This window comes from Anomaloglossus baeobatrachus, chromosome 2 (genome assembly GCF_048569485.1).
Source record: "Anomaloglossus baeobatrachus isolate aAnoBae1 chromosome 2, aAnoBae1.hap1, whole genome shotgun sequence".
NCBI lineage: Eukaryota > Metazoa > Chordata > Amphibia > Anura > Aromobatidae > Anomaloglossus > Anomaloglossus baeobatrachus.
In genome coordinates, this window is record NC_134354.1 from 181,315,223 (window position 1) to 181,328,468 (window position 13,246).

The 13,246-nt window shown below is 53.8% G+C and overlaps 1 protein-coding gene across 1 annotated transcript in view; it reads right to left on the bottom strand.

The window, feature by feature from the left end:
* The window catches only part of OTC (ornithine transcarbamylase), an 89,451-nt gene that overhangs the window by 57,227 nt on the left and 18,978 nt on the right, over positions 1-13,246 (bottom strand). Inside the window, exon 2 of the mRNA XM_075333511.1 lies at positions 1,349-1,478. Within this exon, the coding sequence (XP_075189626.1) occupies positions 1,349-1,478 (130 nt within the window). The remainder of the gene's footprint in view (positions 1-1,348; positions 1,479-13,246) is intronic.

The following is a 13,246-nucleotide window of genomic DNA, read 5'->3' on the forward strand; positions in this document are numbered from 1 at the left end:
CGTGTGTGTCAGTCGTGTGTCATCTGTGTGACATCCATGTGCTGTCCTTATGTCCGTGTGACACGTTCATGTAACCAATACCAGAATAAACCGCATGATATTGAAATTAATGATTTTTTTTATGTGTAAAAGATGTCTTAGGCCAGAAAAATGATAGATACAGTAAATGTTCTATAGCTAGATGATAGATAAAGAAATTAATAGATAGATAAATGTTAGATAGATAGAGAAATAGATAGGTAGATAGATAATGGATACAGTAGATAAAGAGATAGATGGATAGAGAGATAGATGATTTTTTTAATTATTTGTACACCATAGCGTTTGACAGCCAGCTCCCCAAGTTAGACAGCAGGGAGCCAACTGTCAATCAGCATGACGTCCGCTGTCCTGCCCCCCCCCCCAACCTCCCCCCAGAGCAGAGAAGAAGAAGCCTCTGCTCTGTTGACAAAGCCACTTTATCACTGGCAGGAGCAGTCTGTGACCTCTCTGTGCCAACAAAGAAAGGTGCAACACATAACAGGCAGGTAGGTGGCAACTAAGTGCCTGTTAGAGCTTAGGGACTTTTTTGTTGTTAAAGTCCCTGATATATCCTTAAAATGCTGTTAAAGGGAACCTGTCACCCCTTTTTTGGCCTATAAGCTGCGGCCACCACCACCGGGCTCTTATATACATCATTCTAACATGCTGTATATAAGAGCCCAGGCCGCTGTGTAGAACATAAAAAAACACTTTATAATACTCACCTAACGGTCGCACTGCAGTGGAGTTCATCTTCCTTCTGAAGCCTGTGTGCATGACGCATCCTACGTCCACATCCACACTCGCCGGTCCTGTGCAGGCGCACTACAATACTTTGATCTGCCCTGCTCAGGATTTCAATGCCAGCGAGTGTGGATGACAAAGACGCGTCATGCACCCCATCTACAGAAGAAGAAAGAAAAAGATGGCCGTAAGAGGCGGCGCCGGCACCGGACAACGGAGACGCCCATCTGACCCAACTCCACCGCAGCGTGACTGTTAGGTGAGTATTATAAAGTGTTGTTTATGTTCTACACAGCGGCCTGGGTTCTTATATACAGCATGTTAGAATGCTGTATATAAGAGCTAGGTTGTGGTGGCCGCAGCTTATAGGCCGAAAAAGTGGTGACAGGTTCCCTTTAAAGGGAACCAGTCACATAATGAAAAGTTGAAATAAACAAAAAATGGCATAGTCAGAGGAGCAATATGAATAAATCAAAGCAAAACTAGTCCACTTTTTCACCTGGTGAGAAGTCCTTTTTAGCAGTGTACATAATAAGTCACATAAGCATAGCCAAATACAACATCTTCATGATTTACTTCTTACCTCCCCTCTTTGTTTTATCCTTTGTTTCAAATCTGCTGACACCCACAGAAAATGCTTTATTTCTTCTGCATTGAAGTTTTTCAGTGTTAAAAGATCACGACCTTTCAACTGTAGATTACTATGAGAAGACCTGTAAATGACGAACAAAACATGATTATTGTCAGATATGTATGTGTTGCTAAGGCTATCACACCATGGGCAAGCTAGTCATGCTACAGTTACTTAATTAAATATGTAACTGTAGCATATTGCTTCCTGGTATCAGCTATGTTGGCTGAGGCCCCACCCCTTCTGGTCACATGGGTATGACATCAATCAGCACAGGTCCTTCTAGTCACAAAGTAAAACAATTTCAGAATAGAATTAGCATAAATAACAGGGGAAGGGGGTAACTATGAATACCCACCCCAGTTATCAGTTGATTGGCAGCTGCTGTCATTCAAGAAGCTGCTCATTTTACAAACTTTACTTGCTTGTGTTTCAAAACCTATACACCCGAGCTGACAACTAAAGGTATGTATAGAATCAGCATGATCGTGCCAGTATAGCTCTGTCTTTAGGTTAAATAGGAAAATCCTGGTGATTGGTGAGCTTTAAGCCGAAACATCATGTGTAGAGATGGGCGCACCTGTAGATGTTCGGATTGGGCAAGTATGGATGGGCTTAAAAATAAAGTCCTGTTCAGGACCGGACTTGATCCGGGCCCCAGACAAGTCTATAGGGACTCAAACTTTAGTGCTGTAAAATTGGGTTAGTAAGGTCTAGGGGCTGCAGATCAGGGCAATTATACTTATTGAGTCTGCTTGCATGTGGCAGTCACAATGCTTCCGAGCCTGTTCATTAAATCTTATGTATATTCCCTGCTTCCCTGCCCCCCACCTCTGTGACAGCATCTTTGATTGGTTGCAGACAGACTGCGCCCCCACCCTTAGTGCCGGCATCTGAGATTGATTGCACTCACACTAGCTGTTTAGCTCCCCGAAGAGGAGTCTGACTGCAACCAATCACAGAGGTTGTCTCAGAGGTGGGAGGGGGAAGCAATGAATATTCATAAGATTTAATGAGCAGACCCAAAAGCAATGTGGCAGCCTCGCGGAAACTCAGTAAGTATAATTGTCCTGCTTTAATCCCCATTTTGCTTCCTTTTTACTTTTTTATTTATTTTTATCCGGATGGCCGAACTGAAACAGTAACACGGACATCCCTGAGAAGTCCGTGTTCAGGGTCCATTCACAGACACTAGTTGTCCAAAACAAATGTAGGAGGTGGGCAGATTGCCCCATTCCTACTGAGTGTATAGTGCATTTTATATACAGTAGGTATATATGTATCCTATTGTGTCTTGGTTGGATTTTATCCTATTGTGTCTGCATATGTAATGTATGTCAGGTGGGTTTTTTACGGGAAAGTATTGTGTCTGGTTATATAACATGTGGCTGCCGAGCAATATTGCATTTTGTTATATCGAGTGTAATGTGTTTTATGTAAGTTTTTTTATTGTGGGGAAGTAGTGTATTTTCATTATGTAACGCATAAGAATGTTTTAAGGTAAGGTTTAGTGAAACGTAAGGACCAAGTGTGGAAAAGAGGGTTAAGTGGTAGATAGATAAGGTGTTAGCAATAGGAAATGTTAGGTGCAGGTGTTAGCAGGCCAGAAATGGATACTGTGGTAGCCTGAGAGACAGAGCACAGTGGGAGGAGCAGAGGCTAAGTTCACACTTCCGTTGTTTTGTATCAGTCACATGCGTCGCTTGACGCATGTGACTGATGCGTTGTACAATGGATGACAATGAAAAGAATTTCATTCTCAGACTCCGTTGTGTGCGGGAGGGGGCGGAGCTGAGCGGGGGGCAGAGCCAGGCGCTGAGGATGTCAGTGGCAGTGCTGCGGTCTGCATGGCTGGGGACAGGTGAGTGTGTGAGTGAGTGAGAGTGTGTGTGTGTGTACACATGCGGAGTGCGGAAGGGGCGGAGCCAAGTGGGGAGCGGAGCCAGGCGCTGAGGATGTCAGTGGCAGTGCTGCGGTCTCCATGGCTGGGGACAGGTGAGTGTGTGAGTGAGTGTTGTGAGTGTGTGTGTGTGAGTGAGTGTACACATGCGGAGTGCGGGAGGGGGCGGAGCCGAGCGGGAGGCAGAGCCAGGCGCTGAGAATGTCAGTGACAGTGCTGCGGTCTGCATGGCTGGGGAAAGGTGTGAGTGAGTGTGTGTGTGAGTGTACACATGCGGAGTGCGGGAGGGGGCGGAGCCGAGCGGGGGGAGGGGCCGAGTGGGGCCAGGCGCTGAGGATGTTAGTGGCAGTGCTGCGGTCTGCAGGGCTGGGGACAGGTGAGTGTGTGTGAGTGTGTGTGTGTGTACATGTGCGGAGTGCGGGAGGGGGCGGGGCCGAGCGGGGAAGTGTCGGCTCCCTGCACACGTAACCAGACTAAATATCGGGTAAAGCAAAGCACCCGATGTTTACTTTGGTTACCCGATATTTACCTTGGTTACGGGCGTACACCGCTTAGCGCTGGCTCCTTGCACCGTAACCAGGGTAAATATCGGGTAGCCAAGCAAAGCTGGTGACGTGTGCAGGGAGCTAGAGAGCATGCGCAGCGAAATCCGACGGATTGCACTGCTCAAAAAACGTTACAGGCTGCGTTCCTCCCGCCCGGCGGTCAGTCGTTCCACGACTGATCAGTCGGGCGGAGGATGCAACGCAGCATCATCAGTCACAATCCGCCGCTCATACAAGTCTATGGGAACAACGGAATCCACTAAATGGATTCCGTTGTTTACCAGAGCAGCGGATTGTGACTGATACAATTTAACGGAAGTGTGAACCTAGCCTTAGGCAGACAGGCCAGGGAAAGTGAGTTCATGTAACGAAGAAGCTCAGGTGTGTACTGCAAGAGCAGCGGGAAAGTCAGAGAAGCTGAGGTCAGTACCAGGAGGACGCAACTATACACAGGGAGCAGACGAGAACAAAGACGGAGTCGGTATACAGGCCGTGGGGTCAGATAACCAGAAGAGCACGTAAAGAACACAAGGGGGCAGACAAGGCCGTAGTCAGGAGGGAACAGGAGGTCAGGAGCCAGACGGCAACAGAGTCAGGGAGAACAGGCAGAGAAAAGTCAGGGGTTAGTCTGGGGTCGGGCACCAAGATCAATTTACCACACTAATCAGGAGCCAGGCACTTACCATAGCAAACCAGAAAATATGATTGGCATCTTTCCGGCAAACGCCAATTCCTAAAAAGCCTAGCAACTACCCAGAATATGAAGAAGGTGCGCTGAGCCCTGTCACCAACCAGAGAGTGACACGGAGATCGAAAACAGCACATTCGACACCAAAAGGGTACCGGAAATGCTGGTGGGGAGTTTCATACAGCGCACAGACAGACACTGAGACACCGAGACCAAAGGAGGATACAACAGAAAACCACAATGCAGAAACCGCACCGCAGGTCAGGACTATGACAGTTCAGTTCTGCATAGGGGTTCCTTGGACCAACGAGCTCTGTTTCGGGGTCTGCCCAGGCCTTAGGAGGTATCCTCCATTGTGTCCTATGGGCACAGCAAGCCGCAAAGGCAAGAGACAGGGAACACAGAAGTCAGACTTGGCTGCTGGAAAGCTAATATTCAGAGCAAGGACTAGACAGAAGGTTACTCCATAGAACCATAAACCAGTGGCAGCAGAATGGTAACGCAGGTGGAGAGTGGCCTGTCTGGAAAGTTTGTCATGAAGGTATCTCTCATGAAGATTATATGCTAAATAAAGAAGTTGGAGTTTGAGTTAAAAGGAAATTGTTTCTGTGATGTGGTGCACAACTACGTCTATGACAGTGACCAGCGATGGGGTTGTGGATGAGCCGCTGAAGATGCAAGTAAGTGTCGCACCCCTCAGCCGGGTCTGAACACATGCACATCACTGGATTGAGTAGGGAGAGTGGAGCCCTGCCGGCCATGACCTGGCTCCCCCCTTCACAGACCCCATAATTTACGATTCAGCTTGCCAATCACTACTCATGTGCCTTTGGCATGGAATACATTTTTTTCATGTTTGCTATGTTTAGAAAGCCATGGACCCCATAGGGGGGAGGGGCGACATGACCAGAGGGAAGGGAGGGAGTGAGGGGTTAATAAAGGTATAATGAGGGGCATTATGGGAAGGTATAGGGGATTGGTGGAGAAAAGGATCCCTGTAGGGGAGGGGGGGGAGTATAAAAGCGATGAGGGAGGGTCTTACCTCCCCTTTTGGACTCCGGACGGCGACAGATTGAGAGACCCAGGACCAGGACCACAAGGACCAGCATGGCGGACCTCCAGGAGCTGAATCGGCTGATTAGAGCGGCGATGGCGGTGCACGGGGCCCAGGCAGTGCAATCCCACGTCAGGGCTGCCTGTGTGTCCCCGTCGGCACCTGCCCCTTGTTCCCCCCCTCGCCGTGGGCGGCGTTCCAGGCCCCCTGTGCGGTACTCTCCGGGTGCGGGGGGAGCAAGGAGGCCAAGTGAGAGCCCCCCCCGGGACCCTCCGCGGCGGGGCGGGCAGCGGCAGCTCCCTGCGTCCGCTCCGGCCGCCGGGAGGAATCTCCGACGCGGCCGCGACGGCCGAGAAGGGGGCGTGGCCAGCCCGGGGCCTTCTTCCTGTCTCAGGCCTCGGGCTGGAGTGCAGAGCCCAGCGGCGTCTCCCGGCCGGGAGCGAGCCCGGCGATTGAATGAGGCCAGCGGTGGCCTGGATGGAGGCGGGCCCGGCCTGGGGCCTACTTCCGGTCCCAGGCCGCGGGCTCGAGTGATCAGGCCGGCGGCAGCCCGGGGACCGGGCCGAGCCCTGCATGAATCGGAGGCACGGAGAGGGGGCGTGTCCAGCCTGGGGCCTGCTCTGGACGCCGGGCCCCCGGCGGTGGGGCACGTCCCGGCGGCTGCTCCTGATCAGGAGCGTGCCCGGCTGATGGAGGCCAGCAATACCCCCCGGGGATGTTGGGGGGGCCGGGCGCAGGCAGCCAGCAGGGGGACCGGTGTGGGCAGGCGCCACCCGGATACCTGCACGGCTGCAGAGGAGAGGAGGGACGGTGGGACCCCCGCGGGGCGCGCCAGGTCCCTCGGGTCATCAGCTCTGCGCCCGGCGGACGCGGTCTCCCTCGGGGGGGGAGGACCCAGCGGGAGGTCTCGGTCGGAGGCCCGGGAGGGCGGGAACCGGCGGTGGGGAGCCCCCTGAGCTCGGGGAGAGGCTCCTCCAGGAAGAGGACTCGGTCGGCGGCGGCCCAGGGGACAGGACGGTCTTGTGGGCTGTCGCCGCAAAGAAAGCAGCGGACGCCCACCGCCAGTGCCCACGCGGCTGCCCAGGAGGGTGGCTGTGGTGGAGGGGACGCATCGGCTGCGTCCTCTGGAGCTGGGACGGTGGAGGACGGCTACAGCGAAGAAGAAGAAGGAGCCCTCAGGTCGGGGGATGAATTCGAGGAGCCGCTGGCGGACGACATCGCAGTATCGAATTCCGTCTCCGCGTCACGGTCGGGTGAGCTAGCCGTGGATTCGGCATTGCTTGCGGCGCGGGGTGCGGGTGCTGGGGAGGTGGCTGCGGGCACGGCAGCGCCAGAGGGGTCAGTTTTACTTAGCCAGTTGCTGGGGCTTTTGCAGGGTTTAGCGCGCGCGCCGGCGGCGGCGACGGCCTGGACAGGGTCGGCGGTGGATGGCGCGGCGGCGGCTAGCGGCGAGAAGGTGCCGGTGGGGGCGGGTGTAGGTAGCGGAGTAGTGGAGACTGCCGGCGAAAAAGCGGGAGAAAAGGAAAAGGAAAAGGAAAAGGAAGATGAGGTGGTGCGGCTGGATGATAGGGCTAAGAGCGAGGTGTATGTGTGCTTTGAGGGACCGCTAGGGGCGCACCTCAAAAAAGAGGTGAGGGAAAAAATTTGGAAAGGGGAGTATGTGGAGATATTTTCCCTGCTGCCCCTGGAGAAATTTAACCTAGACAAGGTGAAGCCGAGCGATTCCAAGAAGGAAAAGGAGGAGGAAGAAAAACGCCGTTATAGGCTCATTCCTCGTTCCTTTTCCAATTGGTTGCAGGCGTTCGCAATTTTGGCTAGCGTGGTGGGGGAAAAGGAGCCGGAGCACTGCTCGGCTCTATTTGGCTATATGGATGCAGTCGGGGAGGCGTATCGCACGTACGGGGGTTTGGCATGGCTGCGGTATGATGAGCAGTTTAGGCAGCGGAAGGCGTTGCGGCCCGGCATGCGATGGGACCATAAGGACATTTCCTTATGGATGCGCTTAATGGCGGCCCCGAGCCAGCCCTTTCGTGGTGGTGCCGGGGGACCGGGCGCCGGGCCCTCGGGGATTCAGAAAAAGGGATTGTGCTGGCAATTTAACGAAGGCCAGTGCAAATTTGGCGCAGCGTGTAGGTTCAAGCATGAGTGCTCCGGCTGCGGGGGGGGACATAGCTTGTCCAAATGCTTTAAAAAAGGGAGAGGCAAGGCTGGGGACGGGTCTGGAAAAAGGGAGGACGCCGGTGAAAATAGAGGCGATGGCGCCGTTTTTAAGTAGGTACCCGGACGGGGCAGCGGCGTCGCTTTTGCGGTTTGGTTTTTTGTACGGTTTTCGGATTCCGTCGGCGGTTGAGGCGTTGCCTCCGGTTTGTCGCAACTTACGGTCGGCGAGGGACCACCCTATGGTTGTGGGTGAGAAGTTGGGTAAAGAGGTTGAGCTGGGCAGGATGGGGGGGCCATTTGAGAGCCCTCCGTGCAGTAATTTGGTGGTGTCCCCGCTGGGGGTGGTGCCAAAGAAGGAGCCGAATAAATTTCGGCTCATTCATCATCTTTCATTTCCGGAGGGGTCGTCTGTGAATGACGGCATTGCGCCGGAATTGTCGGCAGTGTACTACGTCTCGTTTGACAAAGCGTTGGACTTGGTACGGGCGGCAGGACGCGGTGCATTGATGGCAAAGGCGGATGTAGAATTGGCGTTTCGTTTGTTGCCGGTGCATCCGGAGAGTCAGCACCTTTTGGGTTGCTGGTGGAACGGGAAGTTTTATGTTGATCGTTGTTTGCCCATGGGCTGTTCGATTTCTTGTTCATATTTTGAGGCGTTTAGCTCCTTTGTTGAGTGGGTGGTGCGGGACGTGTCCGGCTTGTCGTCCATTATTCATTATTTGGATGATTTTCTGTGTGTTGGTCCGGCGGGTTCCATGGTTTGCGCTGGTTTGTTGTTCGCCTTGCAGAGAGTGGCGGATCGGTTCGGGATCCCTTTGGCGCAGGAAAAAACGGAGGGGCCGGCGCCGGTTATGCGGTTCCTGGGGATTGAGATCGACTCGCTGGCCATGGAATGTAGGTTGCCAGAGGACAAGATTGTGGATTTGCGGAGTGCGGTTGCAGCAATGCTGGCAGCAAAAAAAGTGCGGCTTAAGGTGGTGCAGTCTTTGCTTGGAAAGCTGAATTTTGCATGCAGGATTATGCCGATGGGGCGTGTTTTCGCCAGGAGGTTGGCGGCAGCTACGGCAGGCGTACGGTCATCGGCGCATTTTGTGCGGGTCACGCGGGAGATCAAGGCAGACTTGTTGGTTTGGGACGTCTTCTTGCGACATTTTAACGGCCGCACTTTGTGGTTGAAGAAGGTGGTGCCCAATGATGCTCTGGAACTATATACGGATGCGGCCGGGTCGGCGGGTTTCGGCGCCATTTTTCAGGGTCATTGGTGTGTGGGAAGGTGGCCCGAGGATTGGCGACTGGGTGGCCTTGTCAAAAATCTGGCCCTGCTCGAGTTGTTTCCAATCGTGGTGGCGGTGGAGTTGTGGGGGTCGCAATTTTCGGGACGAAAGGTGTGCTTCCATTGCGATAATCAGGCAGTTGTACATGCAATCAACAGCTTGTCAGCGAAATCTGGACCTGTAGTAGCATATTTGCGGCATTTGGTGCTCAAGTGTTTGCTGTGGAATATTCATGTGGTTGCAAAACATGTGCCGGGGGTGGATAACGGGGTGGCTGACGCTTTATCTCGTTTTCAGTTCCACAGGTTTCGGGAGTTACTGCCGGGGGCGGACGAGGTCGGAGCGGTGTGCCCAGAGGAATTGTGGAGCCTGGTGAGGCAGTGATTGCGGGTTTGATTAGGAATTCGGTGACCGAGGTGACTTGGTGCCGTTATGCTAAGGTGTGGGTTGAGTGGCAGGCAGTGCTGGGCGAGATGTTTGGTAACGGGCGAGCGGATTATTTACTGGCGCTCTTGGCATTGGTGAGTGAGGATTTTAGGGCTGGGAGGTCAGCGTCGGCGGTGGCGATTAGGGTGGCGGCCGTGGCCTTCTGGTTAAAGGTTAGGGGTGTGCAGGACGTTTCAAGGGACTTTCGGGTACGGCAAGCATTGAAAGGTTTTCGGAAAGGGGTGAAGGTGCGGGACACTAGGCGGCCCATTTCATTGGACTTGTTACGGCGTTTGGTGGATGGTTTGCAGGGGATTTGTGTCTCAGTGTATGAGACGGTGTTGTTTAAAACTGCTTTCGTGTTGGCTTTTTTCGGGGCTTTTCGGATAGGAGAATTGGTGAGCCCGTCAAGGGTGATTGGGGGTGGTGTGCTATTCGAGGATGTGTCGGTAGAAGGACGGAGAGTGGAGTGTCGGCTTCGGCGGTCCAAGACGGACCAGATGGGTTGGGGCAGGTTGGTAGTGTTGTATGCGGTGCAAGGGGATGGCTTGTGCCCGGTGCAGGTGGTGAGTCGGTTTTGTGGTCTGCGGGGCGGTCTTCCGGGCCCGCTGCTACGTCACGAGGACGGGGCTTGGTTGTCTCGTTATCAGTTTGTGGCAGTGCTGAGGAGTTGTTTGCGCTGGGCGGGTGAGCGCCCAGAGGATTATGGGTCCCATTCGTTCAGGATTGGGGCGGCTACCGAGGCTTCTCGTTGGGGTCTTGGAGATGACATGGTGAGACGGATTGGTCGGTGGGAGTCCTCTCGTTTTCGTGGTTATGTGCGCCCGCAGTTATTATCTCGTTGAGGGTTCTGATGGGGAGTTGTTTGTTTTGCCGTTAGGTTTTGTTGTTCTTTGTTGCAATCTGGAGTGCTGGTGTTGTTGTTAAAATTGTTTCCTTTATTGTAGGAGTGTGTCTGGTCTGGATCCTGGGGCACTCGTTCGTTTTTTGGGGGGCCCGTCGGGCCGACGCTCGCCCGAATGGTCGGCAGTTGGGTCTGGACAGGTCGCTGGCGTCGGTCAAGTGGATTGGAGTGCGGGGCATGGAATGGAGCAGGGTCGTGCCGGAATTCGAGTACTATTGTAGGATGGACAGACCCCCGAACGTGTTGGTTTTGCACGTGGGGGGTAATGACCTGGGTTCGCGGGCATCCCGCGATCTGATTCGGGACATTAAGATCGACCTACTGCGGTTATGGGCAAGGTATCCGGGCCTGGTGGTGGTGTGGTCGGATATTGTGGCCAGATTATGGTGGAGGGGGGCCCGGTCGGTTGAGAAGATTAATCGCGCCCGGGCACAAGTGAACAGGGTGGTTGCGCGTTTCGTGCGGAGAAACGGCGGCGTGGTGGTGAGGCATGTGGACCTGGAATCGGCGAAGTGGCAGTTTCGGAGAGGTGATGGGGTTCATCTTAATGACATTGGTTCTGATTTATGGGCCCTGGGTTTGCGGGATGGCGTGGAGCAAGCCTTGGGCGTGTGGCGGGTCCAGGCCACGTAAGGTGTCACGTGTCCTGTCCTGTGGCGGGGGTAGGTCTGGTCCAGAAGCGGTTGGAAGGGATTTGTAGCTGGACCGAGAGGCACTGTCTTGGTATGGTGTCTCTGGGTTCCGGGAAATTGCAGGCACGGGGTTCTGCAAAGTTTGGGGGGTATTAATCCGTGGGGTGATTAATACCTCATCTCTGGGTCGGAGTGTTGCGGCCAGGGATTTGGTGTAGGAAAGGGTTTCTGGACCGGGCCTACATAGGGTTTCATGTACCGTTTATTATTATGTGTTACCTATTATTGTGTGTTTGGGGGTCGCCCGTTGGACGGCGCCCCCTTTGTGGTAGTATGTTAATAATAGGTAATAAAGGCTGCTGTGGCCAATTTGTTTAACCAAGTCGCATGCAGTCGGTGTATTATTTTTAGGTTAAGTTTTAAGGGGTATAGTAACCATCACGACCGGAAAATCCTTCCTCAGTGGTCAGGAGTTTGAGCCCTTTTTCTCCTATGTATATGATATATGACAGACAAGTTTGGACGGTGTGTTTATGTAATGGTTTTCCTTGTTTTTAGTGGTGTGCATACATGGTAGATTCAAACTGAAGGCAGAAAAACTATGAAGGCACTCATATGGAAACAAGGAGCAAATAAATGCGTTCAAAACCTTAAATTCCTCCAATTCCCCATTTTACTCTGATGGCATCTTTACACACCCTTGACATTCTGTTGTGATGCCCTGGCAAAACCAGGTAGTCACAAATAGGCCCCCCCATAACACCTTCCCTCACTTAGGAAACAAACAGCCAACCTAAAACCCTAGTCACCCCCCTTAGGGAAAGATAGACACACCAGTGGGCATGACCAGACGGTTGGACACGCCCACCCAGGGGTCTAGACAGCCTGGGGTGGGAAAACAAGCAGTGAAGTGAAGTTTGTGGTTCAGTTTGGAGAGGAGTGTGGGCTGGAGCTAAGTGTAGCTCCAGCAGAAAAAGGTCAAGTTGAACGGTGCCAGGGTAGGAGCCCTGGTGCCTTTGGCTAGGAGGCAGACGGTGGTCTCCGTCAGCAGGAGACGGGAAGACCAGGGTTGTAGCCCGCTGGTACCGACACGGGGAACCGACCCGGAAATCGGAGCACAAAGGGGGGTACTCGGACCCTGAAGCAAGGACCAGAAACAAGCGGCCAGGTTAATTAACTGATTGAGGCCAGGACTAGAAGTTCTGTCCCACCCAAAGTCCCTCATAGAAGACAACAGCCCACCGATAGGGATAAGAGGTCACTGCCAGGGCCCATAGATCCCATGGGCCAGCGTCTGCGGGCACGGCTCCTTAGGCCACATCCAGCCGGGAGCGGACTTCTGAGTTCCAGACTAGGAAGTCCACCTTACACAAAACAGTACAGAGGAAAAGGATAGAGACCACCGGCCGTGGCACCAGCCACCAGCACCTTGGTTTACCAGAGACTCTTGTGATTTATTGACTGTGAGTAATCAAACCTCCCCCCTTATCGTCGCTATACACCAGACACTGGGCCAAGGGGCAACAATCCCTACCCATGGAGGGGTTCACTTCCAGCTGCCACTACATCTCCTGCAGGTGCCCAATCACAGCAGCGGTGGTGTCCCAACTCACCACACACCGTGGGTGGCGTCACGAACTTAATATGGCCTAGCCCGTACATCTATGTCCCCTCATTATATTCGGCGTGTCCGTGAGACCCCCGGGTCCGGGGACCCTCGAGCCACTACCCCAGCAGGCACGGATCCGAGCAGCGCCGGCTGCTGGCACGGGGCGGCACATTGTCAAGCATCTGTGTCGCCCTGGGCAAGCCAGGGGACACAGGTCACACACCACCACACCCTACATCCCAGGTAGGAACATCTAAGCTAACCAAAAATCCTTGTTGCCTTCCTCCAGAGGCTGATGATTCACACCAGGGGGTGGGCCAGGCGGTTGGCTCCGCCCACCAAGGAGGTCACAGCTCTGGAGGCGGGAGAAACCAGGCAGAACAGTTAGGGGAGTGAAGGAGTAAACAACTAAGTGAAAGTAGAAAAGTGACAGTAAAGAAGGAAAGCCTGAAGGGTCCAGCTTTGTGGAGGGCCAGATCAGCAAGGTCAGCGACGGCGGTGACTGTCTGGAGGGGGACCGTTTGGAAGTTCCTGGAAGGACCCCGTTGGCTGTGTGCCCGGTGGTCTGGAGCAGTGTTCCGAAGGACAGTCAGCACCAGGGCAGGGGCCTCTCGGACCCCGGCAAGGCTAGGAGTCGCCAAATTTGCCGAATCCGTCA